Consider the following 19,456-nt stretch of genomic DNA (forward strand, 5'->3'; position numbering starts at 1 on the left):
TAACATATTTAATAGCCATGACATTTTGGGTAATGATAACGCAAATAATAAGTTTGATCGAGACAGTCAATCAGTTCTTCCATTCTATCGACAATACGGCGCACATCGTTTAAAAAAGGAGGCCACTTTTCATATATTTTCAACATGAAAATTTGTTATGTATCCTTTTCAGTGATAATGTCTTATTACACGACGTATTTTGCGACATCGACGTATTTTCACAAAGACGCATAAAGAATTCGCTCATCAAGGCTAATTCGTTTCCACCATTTTACCCGTAAGGATAGGGTAGCAACTTACAAATGACGTAGTGTGAGTTCCGTGCGGATAGAGGAAACGGTCTTGTTAGTTCGCGGAGCCAATTGCGGTAATGCTAGTGCCCACATCAACGTGTTATATGTATTACTATCCTTTCCTCACTACGGTGATCTGAGACGATGCCGATACGTTTTTTGCGTCGGACTTTCCGGCGTCTGGATGCTCGCTACGCTCTTTCTCGCGTCTTTCTTCGACATAGCATTAAATAGGTAGTATAGCGGCACCCGTCTGAAAATTATGAGCCCTCGTTCTTTTGAGGTCTTTGACTCAACATCCGCTTTGTAGGACGCGACACGAGCTCTAGCTTTTTTTGCCGCATTGCATCTAACTAATGGTGATATTCGCTTTGATAACTTATATTTCTCCAATGTTAGCTTTATTTAAACTCTGGTATTTCTCAAATACTTTTCTCCATTACTTCGCTCGTATCACTCTACATCATAGAAAACCAATAAATCCGAAGTCATACAATTTGCACATATAAATATTTAGAATCGAAAATTCATAGTCAAGGGCTGACACGGGCAGTTGGTATCTTTATCCTGTGTGTGCTCACGTCAGCAGTATAGACGACCCAACTATACCAATCCGCTATTTCCTTGCAGGTACTTTAAAATACAGTCTGGGCAGTGACCCGCTTGTAGTTGTTGCTCTTATTTTTCCAATACTTTCGTGTTCTTTACGGAACGAAGTCACTATATGTATATATACCAGTTTATACCACTATTTATTTCAGTTTTAGTTCCAAAAAAACAAAAGTTACTCTAAAGAGACTTCTGATGTAAACGTATTCATTACTCATCCAGTTAGCATGGCTAGAATATACTGCGCGACGCGGTTATCTTAAATCACTGAAAACAAAACAGTTCAACCGTGTCGTAGATGACACAATAGCCGACAGGGCCGCGTCGTAAGGTAGTAGTAACAAGGCAGATGGGCACCACCCTTCAACGCAAGCAAATTACCGACAGCAGGCGCGAACTCTCTGAGCATATCTCACACGGGCGGCTATAGAAGCACATTTTAAATGAAAACTGAGACTGAATAAATAACACTATCTAATCAAACCCCTATATATCCCCTTTAAGTTTCATGCACAATAACGAATGATCAGAAAATAGCCATTGTTGGTTTTTCTGCCTTGAATACGCTGACAACTAATATTAAATATATCACAAAATATTGTACGATAGTATTGGTTACTTGTATCTTTATTGAATTCATCGACCTAATTGACCTCGAGAGACAACATCGGCTATTTGTGGCTTAATTGACCTTTTACAAGTAAACTAATAGGCTCAATCGCGTCTAACCTCATTCTGATAGTGGACTTGATCCCAAGTATATATAAATAAAATCCTTCGTTTCGGAAACACTTCTGTTGGGCGCTTCTATCTTGAGTGAGCTGCGCTCTTCTTTTGTGATACCGACGATTATATATGCGGCAAGCTGAGTCATTTGGCCCTGACAATGAGCAAAACACTCAAATCTCTGTCCCAGTAAACGAGTGACGTCGATCAAATAGAAGGGAAGGTAAATAACTGAACGTGCGGAATCCATTCTTGCTTATTAGTAAATGTACGAGTATGATATAACGAAATAACTCTTCGACAAACGATTGGCAACTCTCCCTGCTAAGAGCCCCTTCCCCTAAGTGAAGACAGCAGGAACACGAATTTCTTTTAGTTACAGTTTTTTTGGCCATGTTCATGCATGCATGCAGGTTACATTATTGATATTTAAACTGCTACTCCACTAGCTTCACAATACTATAAACATTCAGCTCCTTCCAATATGAAATTTCTGTTTTTATAATTTATTTTCGAAGGGTGCCAGCTGGGTATATATAGATTGCCGCGTTCTCCCATCACGAGCGTTCTTCACGAGATAAACAGTGAATCTAAGTAGGAAGGCCGGTTAACAAGACGCAGACGCAGCGTCGAGCAGATTATTTTTATTAACACTCTGAGAGCATATCATCATCAACAACACAAAGAAATGCAGAAAATATATAACTACCACCCACAGATCGCTACATAGACAGCAACCGAAAAGACGTCATCATCGCAGAGAAATGTTCGCCATTACGCATTCACGATCGGACAGGTTGAATGCTCTTTTGACAGATCACGTCATTCCAGAATTCGCAGCGTCAACAACTATTAACTTTGACGGCAAAATAGCGACGCCAGCATATGCCCAGCGAATCGAGCTAACCATGAACCGTTAACAAATATCACCACAGTGAAAGGTCAGTCGAACGCACAAAAACCTGCTCAAAATAGTAAACGAACAGCATGATAACGAGGTACATCATCATCGAAGAAAAGGGGCTATCAAAATAAAAAATGACTTAACTGCATTTAATTGCAAATTATTGTATCGTTCTATAACGGACATTGGGAAATCTCCTGCAGTTCCGATGCATTATTATTAGGCTCAAATAACGAACTTGAATTGAGAATTTGTTCGTAATGCTTATTTATGCGAACTGTGCACTTCTTGGTTAGCCTACATATATCCCGCATCCTCGCCTATCTGCAAGTGCAGTTGTTTGAAACCTGGCTACGAAATGACACGATAACACAATTATACTAGAACATAACTAGCGATGCCTTTTTCTGGTCTCTTCTCAAAGCTGTGTACAGTGAAGGCGACTCTCAGTTTTCCGCCGAACAAAGGCCTTGATATATTTCGAGCGGCTATTCATGTGGTGTTCGCTGGTTCGCTGTGGTTGACGCTGCGCAGTAGTAGATTTCAGCAACGTGTACTATCATCGTCACCACTATGAAATGGTGCTAGTCGGAATAGCCTACTGCTGACTAACCATTCTCGGCTGCGTACGTCGCGTCTATTGCAATCAAATCAGTCAGATCAGCAAAACGACATTTCTTATGGCTGTAGGCCACGTCTGTAGCACAAGATCCTTGAATCAGGAACTTCGTATACAGCTATACTGTGCTGCGTACGCTCGTTTTCGTTCGACTCTACACACCCCGCTAACAGCAAGGATATGACTCTATTGAAATTCAGCCTATATGCACGAACATGTAGCTATAATAAACTTCAACTATTGGCAAAAGCTTATGTTAAATTCTATCACACATGTGCAAATGTCCGTAAAATAAATGCATATAAAATGTTTCGACGAAATCATTTTTAGCCGTTATTGATAGATATTTGTGGTATATTACTTTAGCAGTTTCTGCTTTTGTCTTATCGTCTTTATTTAATAATAATGCTACAGTAACGAATAATGAATTTCACCATCCGATTTGAAGAAACGTATATGCCGTGCTTTCACGAACGTCCTGAATTGGTTGCTTTACTTCAGCTCTGATTCTGCAACACCGCGAACGACATCATAATCCTAAGTGGCTGCTCAGCTGCATGGGGCACTACCTGTCCAATCACTATCTACCTATGTTCGAAGCACAGCTAGTCTCAACTGGATAGCGGTTTGTGTTCAGCCAGTTTCATTTCACTGCGCTCTCGCGTTTTCACTAGCCAACGACACAATCGATTGCCGTCTAAATACAATAGATCTCTAAGCTGCAATTCTGCTTACTTCGCTCGTTGTACGCTATTGCAGACTTTTAAATATTATATGCTGGGAAATTCTTTTTGTTTTACTCATTCGCCACACTGCTTCTCTATATCATCACAGCACAACACGTCGTCGAGGGTATAGAGCACTACACAGTCGTAGCTGCGTCTTACGAAAATTGATATATTCCGCTGGATCCGCCACGTTTACTTGCGCTACAGGCAGGTAGCACCAGCTTGGGACAACACAAAGATGTCTTCTCGCGCTAATCGTAATGGTAATGCTCGGAATATCGTTGATAGATTGAGTGTTCCGCAAGCTTATAGTAGAGCACTGTCACAGCATACTGACGATTTTTTTTAGTGACCACCACGAACGAAAAACTAGGTATTGCAAACAATAGACCTACTACTTCTAAAATTAATACATTTTAAATAATATCTCTTACGATTTGTTACTACATTTTAATAATATCTATTGCAAGCTTTTACGAGACTAGATCGTCCATAATCGGAATACATCCTATCTAACATATATGTATAAAATGCTTAAACTTCCACGCATTTTATAAGAACAAAATTATAGAAATTTAAACTTGGTCCAATGAAAATCACAACCAGGTAGAATCGATTTTTGGCAGGAGGCAAGTTGCGCCGCCCTACAGCTTCTGGATTCATTGCAGAACATACACGAGTATGTGCATATCGATTCGTTCACAGACAGACAAGCAGGCAGGATCAAGTAGTTCAAAGGCTCATGATTCCGAAACCACTAAGCATTACATGGACCATATCGCTTTTCAGCGTCTATCTACCTCTTTGGTTTGCGCTTCGCAACGCTTTGCGTTTATTACAAGCAAGACAAACGCTGATTAGACCCAAAATAGACTAAAATAGTTGAAAATGTACCAGCAGGGAACACAGGGGTGCACAAAACGGCAAATTTACATTACTTTCAATTGATAATGTTTGGGTTATCACTAAATCGGTGTATATGTGTGCTAATACATTGTGGAGTATTCTGAATGCAAAACAAATTTGTCACCCAAGTTCTTTCATGGTCATCTAGCTTTAAGCTCACTACCTCTAAGCTCAAAATGTCTGTACACATATCATACATGTACCATAATCATAATAATTGAACATGTCAGTTTACTGTTTTGATTTAATAATAATGCATGAACACATAAAATTATAATGCAAAAGGCTACAAACAAAATTATCTGATGAAGATTTACCGAACCGGGCTAACTAAAAATCAATCTACGGCTTCCACTCTGGGGGAATCTCCAAAACTTTGTTCCACTCATTTAGCCATTTGCGCAGACAAATACGACGGTTGTGTGGTGTCTTTTTTGTATATTTAGGCCACTTCGGTCGTCAGTCAATACTATCATTGGTGCTATTATGGTGTAGTACGATTACGGCCATATCGATATTCATCTACTATGTTGCATTTAGCATGGTGATAATATTGATATGCTATTCGTAGAACAGTGACTGTGCTCTTGAAGCAGAAGTAATTTTCTTTCCAATGCTAAGGGTGGATTTTGAATGTTATCGCCCTCAGCTCCGTCGACATACAAATGGGACAGCACTTTAATTACAGCATACACAGAGAGATAGTAATTACATATAACTTTATTAAAATAATTTCAAATGAGCACGCGAAAACACTAACACGTAATATATTCTAGTAAACAGCGTCTGCTTCAGTGTATACATGCACTTTCTATTTAGCCGTTGCTTTGTTTAGAACATGCAAGTCAGGGTACGTACAACTCTGGGTGCAGAAAGTCCTGAATACTTAAAACCGAATTTTCGTTGATTTCGTTGAACTAAATGAAACCAGAAATGCTGAGTACCGCTGTTAAAAAGCATGGCAGTTTTAGTAAAAGTAAGACTATATATTTCGGGCTCACCATTTTAACCATAGATATCCGTGTGTCACTTGAAAATGGCTGAACCAAGGACAGATTTTTCACGATTTCATTCTTTATAAAAGAAGGCAAATTCTAAGTAACGAAAAGCACGCAGGAACGCCTTCATATAATAGGGTCCAATGAACATTGTAATACTAATTTTAATTATTAGTCTCAGTATTACGGATATCATTTTAAAAAAATGTATTGTTAATACTTTATAGTACACAACTGCATCGTATGATTGGGAGAAGCAAGAAGTAAAGGTGTTTTAAGTCTCTTCTTTAGAAATAAATGGCGCGCTTACCAACGCTGCAATCCAGCTGTGAGTCCGATAGACCTCCAATCTCAAATGGGTAATACTAAAATCACATATATATAACAAGACGGTATGTGTTGAATGAAGGGGACCCTCAAGAAGCAAATTATCACAGTGTGATAAACTGATGTACACTCGAACCTAGTACCTTTGTGTCAGGAACCGCATACACTCGTATTTTTAAAATATTCTTTAATAAATATAATAGATGTCCCCTAAAGTTAGAAATAATTACTTGCAGCTTAGGACAAAAGTTCATATACGGAGCTCATTGTCGATAAATTGCAGTTTCGCATTTGCACACTCACTGTTCCTTTGCTCAATGAAATGTGTTTCGTATATATCATAGTCTTAAGATTCAGTATGATCGTATTGATACTTAGAAGCTAACGTTAAAAAGCAAACTCTATCTATATAAAGTATTTATCCGTAGGCTGTTCAGAAATATTTTCTCTGTAATTATACGGTTCCTAATACGTAGATGAAACAAACAAAAGATGGCTCACATGAGAAGAATTGGCTTGGCCCAAAAAGTTCGCTTTTTCTGGGTAAGCATACTCGTGGGAAGCTTATTAATCAGAAAGTCAAGCAAGCTGCTTTTCGTTTTCCCAAGCAGGCGTAGTATGGTATACAGACAATATAGTATCTAATGAATATACGTTAACATGTAAAACCTGCATTCTGCTGTTACCTCTTGCCTTTTTATGTGATTCGACATAAGTCTTGTTCTCTTCCTTTTTTGAACTATCTTTCGGTTTTTTCAATTATATCTTACTTTTTGCTTTTCAACGACGTTTGTTCGGCTAAATCGGTTCTCCTCGCGGCATTCCCTACGCAATCATAGTGTGAGAACAAACCAATGAATGGCTGACCTGTGCAGAGGATCCTGCGCCGGTCGTATTTTGCTGATACACGAATTTGCAAACAACACATCGACCAGCCGATTCAATTCTTTTGGTTTCACTCGAAGCAAATCCTTCGACAGGACGCTTTTTCCCATGAAAGCGCTGGGAAAAAGATGAACTACGGTGATATAACAAAACAGTAGCCGGAATGCTAACGGAACAAGCGACGGGTGCTAATGGAAATGATACATCGTTTCAATGCTGCATGGCTCCAACGAATCCTTAGCTATTGTTCACCACCTGTGCTATACTTGCGCTCGTCTTTCCTGTTCGACTAGATCGAAAGTGTCCTGAGCTGGTAACACTGACGAAAACTACATAATAGCGTTCTTGTCCATGCCTTTCGCCCTGTCAGCAAGCGACGCGTTCTTCATCTAACGAATCTTGTTTATACATAAAATGGCCAAGAAACGGAAAAGCAACGATGATAATGGCAGTACTGAACTCCAAGTCCACTAAATTTAATTTAGTAACAAAGATTGCCCGAATAAGGATACGAGGCCACAGTCATAACTAGCGATAACCTAAACATAGAAATTACAAGTACTGTACGAAATGAGCGCACTAAAGTTTTCAATAAGTACTGAATCTAACGTTGTGCGAAGGAATCACTTTAAATATATCATCATAAATCAATAAAACTGTGCATCACTTTATCAAGAACTTGGCCACGGTAATATTTCATAGTTGAAAAACTATAGGAACTGATTTCTAGGCTACAAAAAAATTATTTCGTGATGTACTACTTTGCGTTCATCCATTCCCAGATCTTCCGATATTTCGTTCTTCTTGCAGTGGACACAATGGCTTCCAAAACCTCATCCTGCATTTCTCATCTGTAAGTGTCAATTCAAATTTTTTTAACACGGGTACATAAACACTATTTCTTGACATTAGAACATAGTTTGCTTGAATTGTTTTCACGTTGCTCTCCTGCCTGTGAAAAGTTAATGTTCATGCAACAGTAAAAAACGCACCACACTTACTCCATTGTTGTCTATCGAGTATTGATATTACATTTTTGTACCACATAGTAGTATTTCTCGCAATCAAGGTCACTACCACTAACTACTGGAGTTCATCTACTGTTTCATTTAACTTCTCTCAAACTCGTTATATTGAACTTCGGCTGAAAATGCTACTTGTTCTGATTTTCTAACTTCAATCGCCTACGAATGGACTGAAACGGATGGTTATAACTTCCATAATTTGTTTTTATAGAAATTTCTCTGTCCTCTGCGCATGACACTACGACAGCATAAGACACCTGCAGTATGTGTTTGAATCAAGTTAATGACTTTAGGCGTTTTTGTTCATTCAACAACATTAGTAACAGAGGGGTGAAATTGTTCATGTATACACAACAAATGGATTCCAAAGTAGACAACGGCTTATTGTTCTTCTGCCATAAGTACCTCATCATTATGCTCTACTTCTTCATCTTTACAACTTTATTACCATTTTCGCTATAGATATTTAACAGCTACAATAACGATGGTTATTGTATAAAATATTGGCATACTCCGCATGCTTTGTCTTGCAAGAGCGTGGGTGACTAGTTCCCCTATTGGTTTTTGAGTGGTACCAAACGGTATATAATATATCACGACACCTTCAGTTTATGAATGGCACTGAGCGAAAATGATACGCGAAAATAGATTCCTCGTGCATACCGTGCTTTGCATGTTACAGAACCAAAATGGACGTCCAACTATCGACATGATTTTTATGCATAGCAACTTGGTTACGCATTCCTTTTGTCATTTTATAATATTATATAGACGTATAAACAAATGCAAGGGGTAAGCCTTTCATCCATTCGCAATCATTCTTCGTTTGGCACCCGGCGACAGTTGTCGCTGTCTTACCAGTTGCTTACACAGCCTGTAAAGCTAAGTGGAACCTCTTCGAATTCAACTAGAATTGATGGCCCGAACAGTTTTCCGAAGTATTTGATTATCGATTCATATGAGAGACCGCATTTTGACCTCCAAAAAGAGCGACACTAATCATCAAATCGGCGGCGATCAACAAAAGGCAAAAAAAAATTCGAACACTGAAAACGATAAATTAACCTCGTGATTTTTTTTCCTTTTTTAACTGCGGATTCATAAACTTTGTATTTTTAATAGGGAAGTATAATTTATCTAATCATACTCGCACAAATCAGCTTTGTAAAATGTTTACGTATTCGTTGATGTAGGATCATCAGTTTCTGCGTCCTTCATATTTCCTCATTTATAGTATGATTCACAATTTTCAAGGATTATATAACCCAATCCATGAATTCCGGAAACTAATTAGAAGACTCCCGAGACTGACTAGGAGAATTCGACAACTGATTCCGGAAACTAATTGGAAGACTCCGGAGACTGACTAGAAGAGTCTGACAACTGATTCCGGAAACTGATTAGAAGAGTTCGGAGACTAACTAAAAGAGTCCAACAACTGATTCCGGGAACTGATTAGAGGAGTCTGGAGATTGACTAGGAGAGTCTGAAGACCGACTAAGAGAGTCCGGAGGCTGATTAGGATGGTTTGGAGACTGATTAATAGAACCCAACAACTTATTTCGGAAACTGATTAGAAGAAGATAGAAGAAGATGCGTGTATATGTATATATCTATCGGTGCTCAAGAAATGCATTTAAAAAAAATATGTCTTCTACTCAATTCATTCGAAATATATATCTGTAATATGTATTTATTATTCAATTAACATCTACCGAAACATCACCTTTGTTGCTCGGCGAAATCCGAAGCCCTTTTGGCATTTTTTGGAGATGATAATAGGGTCCTAAACCATGAAACCTGAACACAGCTCCTGCTCCATGATTTTCTAATGAAAAAAGCCAGCGATCTCAATAGCATACTGATTTAATAGAGGGGATATTCACACTAATTAAAAAAGCATACCGAGTCATCAGCAAATTTTCACGAGGGCGATGATGCTTAATTGCACTCGAATAGGTTAAGCAGAGGTCTCAAGTTAGGGTTTATTATGACAGCATATTCCTTATTTATGCAAAAGCATCGTGCCTAGGTATAATTTAGAGTGTTACTTTTGTATATAGAATCGAGTATATACATTGATGGAGTCTCTACAGTGAACTTTGATGTGCTCTGATAAAATAGATCAACAGACTAAAACTGAGCCTGCCCTAGACTAGCTAAATTTTAAAAACAATCGTTAAACGAAAATTTTTGCAAACAAAATGTTTTTTTTAGAAAAAAACGTACGCTTGGAAATGGAAAGTGGCTTACGTTCAAACAACGAATTGGCCAAGGCGCAAAAATAGAGGAATCACGCACCTGCTTCAACCATTACAAAATATTGCCTTGTATCCTATGTTTTCTTGTTATGGTTTGACTTTGGTCATAAGAAATAGCTGAATAGTGAGAGAAAGCACCAGATCTTCGTGCAAGCTTTGTTTAAAGAGATGTAACCGATACTAGCTTTTGTAATGCTTTAGTGCTTTTTCTCAAGTGTTTTGAAATTTTTAATATTGCGCTAAATATAATCGATCTTTGATTGTATTTTAAGCTCCAACTATTATATTTACAAATAAATCTTTACGATTAGCCGCAACAAGATCCTTAAGGTTGTTGCAATTCCTAAAAAAAAACTATCTTTGTAAAAAATTGTAAAAAAAAAATTAAAAAAAAGGAAAAAATAGTAAAATTTTTATTATTGATACCCCACAATTAGTATTTTCAACTAACGGAGAATTGAAGAAATCCTGTAAACAAGATGTTTCGTTCATTGTTGCTTCGTAAGCAATCTTTGGTTCTGGCTTTTGTCAACCTATTGATAAAGATCATATAATACTGAATCTCAAACAGTTGGATCGAGTCGAAACTCCTTTGCTCTAGGATCACACGTAGTGACCCAAAGTGGCCTTCCCATTTTCTAGCCGACCCGCCACTGCTGTCCAAGGAATGACGTCGTCACTTTGAGCTCTCAGCAACGGAAGTCTTCAGAACGAACTTCAAACTGACTGCAAAAATTCGCGGAGGTTGAAAGGTTTTTTTACTTCGGATAGAATGGGGAACAATGAATAGAGAAAGCCAAGTCGATTAAACATGTTGCCATTCGCTTAACCGTGTATGGGTTCCACTATAGACTCTGCTGGGAAAAAGGTTTCCACCAACCTGAAGATACAAACCGGTGCTCCAGACCCCGAGAAATTATGATAGATATCGTGCCATTCGTTACCCTTTGATACCATCCTTAAGATGTCTGGTAAATCTCTTAAACTAGTTCCAGTTCAAAAGAACCCATGCAACACATATGATGCAACAAGTTCTATTTTATCTACTTTCTCTGATATTGGGATATCGTGTTAAAATATGTATAAGTTTTTGGCCACTACCAGCAGAAGTGAATTTATTAATTTTATTAAATTTGACTGAATGATAATAGCATCTACAAATCGTTACAAACCGACACCTTACATTGTAAATATATACAACATCCAGAGTCCACAGACAAATCGTCTGTTTCATACGAGTGCAATATCGCAATAAAAAAGGAGAAGCGCCTTCATCATCACTGTTCCCACCAGTCAGAGCCGTAGCTGCAGCAACATTAGCATCTAAGAGAGCCAACCAACCAACCAACCAATGTGTACCAATGAAAAAATGGTGTTATGAAAATGCGACAACCTGGTAGAGCGATACTTGAACGTGACTTTCTCTACAAACGGCCAACTGGCTGAATCTGTCGGGTCGACGTAGACCAGCAACGATAAAAGATTTGATTGTTGGCAACAGCCAGAAAGATGGAAGAGAGTTACCGACAACTATGAAGCCTTCGTTTTTGCTAACGTCAGTGTCAATGTTAATATTGCGGTAAGAGCAGTTACAGTCAGTTTAACTAAATAGCTATGTTGCTCAGGGTCCGAAGGCTGCGCGTGTAAGATATATTTACACTGAATTCGGCTGTCTCGCATAGTTTAGAGGAACCTTTGTATGGATTTTGCGTTACTTTCCTCTCAGAATCGTTTGATCCTACTGTTACTAGCGGTGTTCTTGCAAATATTCTAATAAAGATTTGCTACAACTAAATTGATTCCTATAGCAGCAAACACAATAATAACAAAATTGGTAACGCAAAGGATAGAACAAACACAAAATAGCTGTCATCGTTGCTATCGACGTTCATACGGTAAGCTGGGTTCATTAGCACATGTCACCTGAACAGCGAATGTTAGTGAAGAAAATCTTCTCCTACATTCTAAAGTAGATGGATAATAATGACTCAGTCCATAAGCTTACCGCAGAAGTGAAAACCCTCAGGAGACACGTTATTTGAATATTGCTCTTGTGCTCCTTACTGATCATCAAAACTGACTCTTCATGCAATGAACGTTATCCAGCTCTTGAAAATGCTGAGTGTAATAGTAATGATATTCCAAGAAGCAAAATGGTGGCCAATGACGGACGGAAATATATAGATACATCGGCTGGCGGCTGCCAGCTGAATTCTGACACTGTATTAATCGATAAAAAGTGCACAATAATCTCATTCTTGTGACCACAGCCGCTACAAGCGCGATGTTCAGTCTAATTGGCAACTCCCAAATGACTAACCGCAAATTGTGGTATCTACCTAGTTTAATGAGATCGTCTTCCACAGACCAAAATTACCTATTAGACATACAAGCTATATAGTGATTGTCGCTGTTACCGATTCGTCGGTATGGTATTTTAAACAAACAGACATTGCTACAAAAAGCCTAACATTTCCAGCAAACTATAAAATTCAGATTAATTTTTTGAGGGGCTAAGTTCTATTAGGTATTAATTATAACTGGAATAGTTTTACAGTGAACCGATAATTTCCCACAGAAAACTCGTTGCAAGTCATACTCTAGTGAATAATGCACAAAGTAAAATATTTACTGTACGACACTTCTATAAAAATTCATTTGCAAAGGGGTATGTTGTGTGTGAGCAACTTATATGTAACAAATAGAAGTCTACATTGTTGATTAGTTTCGTGACTTGACCTTATTGGTGCGCCAACCTAGAAAGTCCCGTAAACTTCAGCAAAAAAATATTAGCCTATATCTATATATAACCTTATATCTATCCATATGCCTCACATAGTCACGTATCCTTCCACGTTTTGTCAACGCAAAGCGCCTCCATACCCAAATAATGTACTGATCAACATCCTCCACCCCGCTACTGATTAGTTTGGGTGGAAAAATGACCAATGTGTAATCCTCTTGTCTCGCTTGAACAAAGTAAACCGCTGCTTCGGTAATCGCCTATATGAGATGCTATCGTTACGTTCCATCGCTGTGAATCCCTCAACACCAGGGAAGTGCACTTTTTCCTTCTATTGACAACAATGAGTTTCGTGATGGTGAATAAGAGACGGGTAGCCGAAGTTAGTAATGCAGGAATGGACAGCGCTACCTTGTGCTAAAAATGACCGGCCACAATGAACAATAGAAATATCCAGCTAAGCCACTAGCGCTCCATCGTTGTAGACGCTTCAATGTCTTCTCAAGATGTTTCATGCAGAATCATTCCTACCGCTATGATGCTGGTGGTAGAGTTAACTACCCGTCGTTGTGTTGTCCCCTGTGAGGCAACGAAGGGCAGTTGTAAAACCACATAGAATATCGCCTTTAAAGGCAATCTATGCTTGGGCAGGCAATGCCACAGAGAAATCGCATCGCCTGTTCTTTGAGGGCGGAGGCGAAAAGATGATATTGCACAGCCCTTTCTGTTGTCCAAAGCTGGGAAGCTGTCAATATTGCCAATATTGGGAAACGGCTTTACTAGGACACTCCTACATTGCAATACACACCGATGGACTGCTAACTTGAGACAACGGAACGGATGACAAGTGTTGGAACCACTTTGGAGCCTTCAAGTATAACTCGCTCAAAGGTTTTCTACATGCTGACTGGCTGGCAAGATAAAACATCATTGTACATTCTTGAAAATCACGAAGTCGCTGAGGCTCCACCATACGTTCAAAACGAATTCAAGACTTCCAAACCATATTAACCGCAGGACGAATCCGTCGCGGCCTATCTATATATATATATATATATATATATATATATATACATATATAGTTTTTGTACTGCGCTAGCAGGAACTTAATTTTTACTCTTATTAAGTGTAAACCCATTTATTAAATGGAGAAATTCGGAAAACAAGACAAAGCTGCCTTTCTTGCAACTTCATTATTAGGAACTGCGCAATATGTATATATGTATACCACTGTATAGATTAATCTGTTAAGTTAAAGCAGAGCGTGATGACTCTACTGCGTGTCCGATCTGGATTTACAAGTGTTACCATTGCACAGTTCAATGCGAAGAGAGTACTATTAGTGCAGAAAAGTACAGTAACGGAATAAGGCAACTGCTACTTCGAACACCAGTTTCCTATCCAAACTTAAAATCTTTATTCAGACAGTACCTCACTGGCTGTGCTCACACTGCACAGCCGCTGAGGCGCGTGGAAATTTGAAGAAAGATCAATAACTGCGACTGACACATTGCCTGATACAAACTTACATTTGCAATGATAACTCCACCTTCTTCGACGTTGATACCAATGCCTGGCTCAAAGTAGAGACTCACTCCTGGATGCACAATCATAATTCCGCCCTGGCCAACAATAATATTGTCCTGAATGCGATATTCCGTGTCCGACTTAGGATACTCCATTGTACGGTTTCGCACTTCCAATGCATCACATCCCAAAGTTAAAAATGGTCCCATCGTAACCACATGCAATAGTACCGTTACGAATAGAGTTTGAAATAAACGCCATCGGTTTTCCCGCCTATGCGCAAGACAAAACGCTGCATTAGGCACACGCGCACTTGAAAGAGTATTGGTCGCCATTCTTTTTGTATTCATAAATGATGATTGCGTAACATATCTTTCACTACATGTGATTGTGTGGCGTAGCGACATGTCGATAGCCGAACTGAAGGTAGGTTTTCCAGAGCGATTTCTTCGAAGATGAAAACCTGTACTTCGGGTTGCTGGTTCTATGAATGGCATACCCCCCTGAAAGAGTTCAGCCTTAATTTGCTCTTTAGCTGTATAGCTATGTACACCATTTTTCATTTTTGCCGTCTTTACTATCGTACGTCACCCGTCCATTCGAAGATAGCCGATAGAACGTCTCCACTGACACAACTCACCAGGCAAATCGCCCGCCCTTCTCCTACAAGATCAGTTTAGCTGATCTAAAGAAAATGCAAAACCGTTCAAGTTTTACATATCTGAGAAAATCCTTCTAAACGATCTTTGTAAATGCCTAACTGAAAAAACTAGAGCAATCATATATGCCAATATTGATTTTCGTCTCCTGTACACATGCCGTCGTTTGCATATATGTATGTACAGAAATTCGAAATTCTCGCAAACCAAATTTACTCACTCCATAGGGGATTCGTTATCAGCCACGAACCGCCGCAGAATTTCACAAGAACGCCACGGTTTGTGTATTAGACTTTGTTAGTTATTCGGTATGCTGGCACTTGTGCCGCCGACAATCGTTAACTTATTCTCTGTATCGGTGGACAAAACGTTTGAAATATGCGCCCCCCCAAAAAACGAGCTCCAGCTCCAGTTAACGAACAGAACCCTTCTTCACTTCCGCCTTATTCATTGCATCGATTAATGTATACTTATACACACTGATATCTTTCGAGATACTTTGACAGTTTAGTGCCAATGGCGGAAAAGCGTATAGTAGACCCGACATGCGCGTGCGCATCAACTAATAGGAGCACGACACCATCGAAAAGGTTACACGATGCACACATATGACGAAGATTTGTCCTCTTAACGAGTATATGGGCTAGTTGCACAGCAGCATGAAAATAGTGACGCCTAGATGTAATCGGCTTTCGAACTGGCAGTGAACAAACACATTCACAACAGCAGTCCATGTGCTTCTGCATACGATACAATATGTCTGCTACACAGTCTATTATATAACCTTTGCGAGTTATTTTGTGCCCTTCTGGTGCTGCTGCTTTTTGTCAACTTTTGTGGGTTGACTTTAGGCTGGGTTGTTTCCTTGGATAATCATTGCGCCGCGCGCTGTGAGTCTTTGCCTGATGTTCGTCGGACAAACGGGATGACTATCGTGGCGCTGGTGGTAGCCAGATAGTAGTCATATAGTCCCGATTGTGACGGACGTCAGATGCTTTTGGCGTTGGCCTGTCCGGCTCACCTGTTGTCGTGCCGCGCTAGCTTCTGCTGTTGTGGCAATTCCGTTCTGCTCTTGCGATTGCTGCTACTACGACCCGCCTCCTCACTCCCCTCGCCCCTCGATCGTTAAGCATAGACACCAACACAACGACATTTCGTAGCACGAAACGGCAACGCGATGGCGCTGCTTGCGGCACTACATGGTAGAACAACGAAAGGCGACGACGTGCTACGAATACGAGTTACGAGTGAACACCGACGGGCAGCAGCTGTATCAAGAACAACCACTTATTGCCACGGACGGCGTTCCGGCGATCAACGACAACAACAAACCACCATGAATAGCTACTACTGCCGGCATAAGCCAATACCAACATCGCCACAATTATTACTACTACGAGCGTCATTGGAGCAGCGATAGACGGTAGTTTTTGTGCTAGTGTGCTTCAGTTGCTATTATGTATAGAAAAACGTAGCCGTCTAGTTGACGACAGTCTAGGAGCACGATCGGTCGGCAGCGACTGCATTAGGAGAAACGGTGAAGTGGCATTCACTATAACGATAATGACGATGCCGTCTGAGGTCGGTCCCCAGAGGTGTCGACCACTCAAACGCCGCAGTTCAGCGGTGGCACAATCACCAGAGGAGCTGTTTACGCAGATGGTGATGCTGTTGCGATTTCGATGTCGACAGTTCCTCCTGACATCACCACAGGTCATCCTTTCTCCTTACTCGGCCAGTTGGGTTTTTTCTCCTCTCTCTTTCCACATTACCGTGTTCGTTAGGCACATTGAGCTCCTATTTATATTCATTTTTCGGCATCTGGGAGTATTGTTAATTCAAAGGTTTGACCTTCCAAATTCGATCGCGATTACACACTATTCTTTATGAAAAAGAGATAACGAACAACTTTTCTTGCATACGCAGCAACATAATGAATTAAACTGTTTACAGATATCGCTCAGTTCAAAGCGAAGGTTTCAGAAAAATTGAGTAGTTCCCTGTATGTAATGACTAAAATCATTGGAAGAAAGGTCGATAACAAGGGGTATTTACCTACGACGAACACTAAACATGTCTATCGGTGATCACTTGACGTAAACTCCTAAGGAACAACCTACAATATAGTGAACTATACTCGTCCGTTCGACTTAATTCAGAATTTGATTTTAAGTGGGCCATATTTCTCCCGCCCTTTAATAAATACAAGTAATGCCCTTGATGAGAGTACCGCGCTTCAAACGTACTGCGAAAACATTCAGCGTCGTCATGGAAACGGTTTGGAGCATTTCACTGTGGTTTGGGAGAGCATCCGCTGCTTTGGAAAGTGAATAAACTTTTTTTCGACCTAAGGGAAACGACTTTTAGGTCAGGCATACGAATACAGTTTCATACAAACACATAAATGTAGATATTTTGTATATTAAACTCTAATACGCTAAACCACCATCGGGCAATTTTTCATAAATGTCTATGGTTTATAATTTACCAATAATGGAGTTCCTAAATAACGGAGACTCTACAAATGATAAAAAAAAAGAGTGGTATAAATCGATATATTTTCTCAGCCGACTTGTTTTATATATATATACAATATAACTATAGACATATCAATATGTTCTAAAGCAGCCATTCCAAAGAGATCCAGCTTATCTATCATACTTAGTTATATTTTAGCAGAAGATATCTAGTTGGTGCACAACCGATCCCACGAAACCATTTATGGATTTACATATCGAAATATAAAACCCTCGTAAATAAACTATTTGGTACGAGTAATACAGCAATATATTATATTTCCGTTACTTGAAATAATTAGCAATTAGGGCTATGTGCTCCGTTTTAGACGAGTGCATGCTTATGCAAGTAGTAACATTCACATATTTGTCATGTTAATTGTACATCTATTGTTCAGAGAAGTACTAAGTGAAGATACCCATACTTGCTGCGATCTATAATCAGAACATGTGTAACATTTTTTGCATCATTTATTCAGTACAGCATTTCAGTCACCACTCTTAGGGTAATACGTACCTTGCTAATCAGTCAAACTGTTCGACGAATTTGTATCAAGATCCTACTCATGATTAACTGCTCAATTATTACACGTTGTGTGTTTTAGCTTCTGTTGGAACTTTTTAAGATACAACAAGACAACTTGCACTGCGGACAACTGCTTTAGAAATATTAACCAAGGCCCATATAGGTATTGTACTTTTGCCGTGATTGTTGACAGGTTGCGGAAACAGTTTTTATCTAGCTGATGAATAAATAGCCAAAACATCCGGATTTAAACATCTGTCTTTCTCCTTCAGAGTCATCTGGTGCCATATCCGACCTGTATTATTAAACGTATTATAAAATAGAATAGTTGTCCGATGACAACTGATGCAAATTAAGCTCAGTCTTCTGGGCGAATGACCCAGATACCTAGTTCCACCACTGGTCATCAGGTCTTCACTACTTAAGTCATACGTGATATTTTAGTTGCGCTATGTTATTATAAAATATATATTAATTGAGAAGTCTATGGTTTGCCACCATTTGATCTAGGGAAATAAATGCGCATACCACTGCATCCTAAAAGTAACAATCTTGCTATATAATAAAGAACTTGTGTTATTATGCTCTAGTAATTATGCTCTGCAAAGCCTATCTCTTATATCTTGCTGGTTATAGATGCAGATAAAACAACCATACTTTAGAAGCTCTCTATTTAAACTAACCATTATGGGCTTTTGCTTCCCAGCGCGTAACTTTTAGCTTTAAAGCATGTGATTGAGTAAACAAACTTTTTTATTTTAGCTCTTATTTAGGCTACGCGATTAATTTAACAAGGTTTATTGATTTATTTATGCGTTTATTGATTTAATAGCAATGAATTGAGTTTTGCTTATATATATATATATGCATTTTATAACATTTGATGTCTCTCTCTCTCTACTCTAAATTGATTCAAAAAGTAGGTTGGCCTAAAAGGCCCCGATTTTTCACGAAGTATTCTTCCTTAATATTGTAATTACTACATTATGCATTACTAACTAATAGGTTAATAAATACGTGCCTATCGTTTCCATATTTTTTGTTGTTCTGTATTGTATGGTAAAGTATGAACATGCTTAAGCAACATATCGTAGGCTATAACAGAACCCTTACCTGCAGCCCTATGGAGGTGTGATGTGAAGATTAAAAAATACTACCGATATCAATTTGGTTTGATACTCTAGGTTAGTCAACTACACAAGTC

General features: G+C 39.1%; 1 protein-coding gene and 1 long non-coding RNA gene across 6 annotated transcripts in view; one reads left to right on the plus strand and one right to left on the minus strand.

Annotated features, from left to right (window-relative positions):
* The window catches only part of bark (C-type lectin domain-containing protein bark beetle), a 77,642-nt gene extending 59,859 nt beyond the window's left edge, over positions 1-17,783 (minus strand). The window contains exons 1-2 of one of the 5 annotated variants that reach the window (XM_086980470.1): positions 15,431-17,779; positions 14,554-15,054 (exon numbers count right to left, since the gene is read on the minus strand). In XM_086980470.1, the coding sequence (XP_086836596.1) occupies positions 14,554-15,048 (495 nt within the window). In that variant the 5' untranslated portion in view covers positions 15,049-15,054; positions 15,431-17,779. Of the gene's footprint in view, positions 1-14,553 lie in introns of all 5 variants that reach the window. The other 4 variants (XM_086980469.1, XM_022795155.2, XM_022795157.2 and 1 more) reach the window with 4 other exon arrangements.
* Positions 5,606-7,673, plus strand: LOC147758073 (uncharacterized). The gene is made up of 2 exons (XR_015321447.1): positions 5,606-6,142; positions 6,950-7,673. It is a non-coding gene; the product is annotated as an uncharacterized LOC147758073 (long non-coding RNA).
* Positions 17,784-19,456: the final 1,673 nt, after the last annotated feature.

Source organism: Varroa destructor, unplaced genomic scaffold (genome assembly GCF_002443255.2).
Source record: "Varroa destructor unplaced genomic scaffold, Vdes_3.0 BEIS01000002.1, whole genome shotgun sequence".
NCBI classification, from domain to species: Eukaryota; Metazoa; Arthropoda; class Arachnida; order Mesostigmata; family Varroidae; genus Varroa; species Varroa destructor.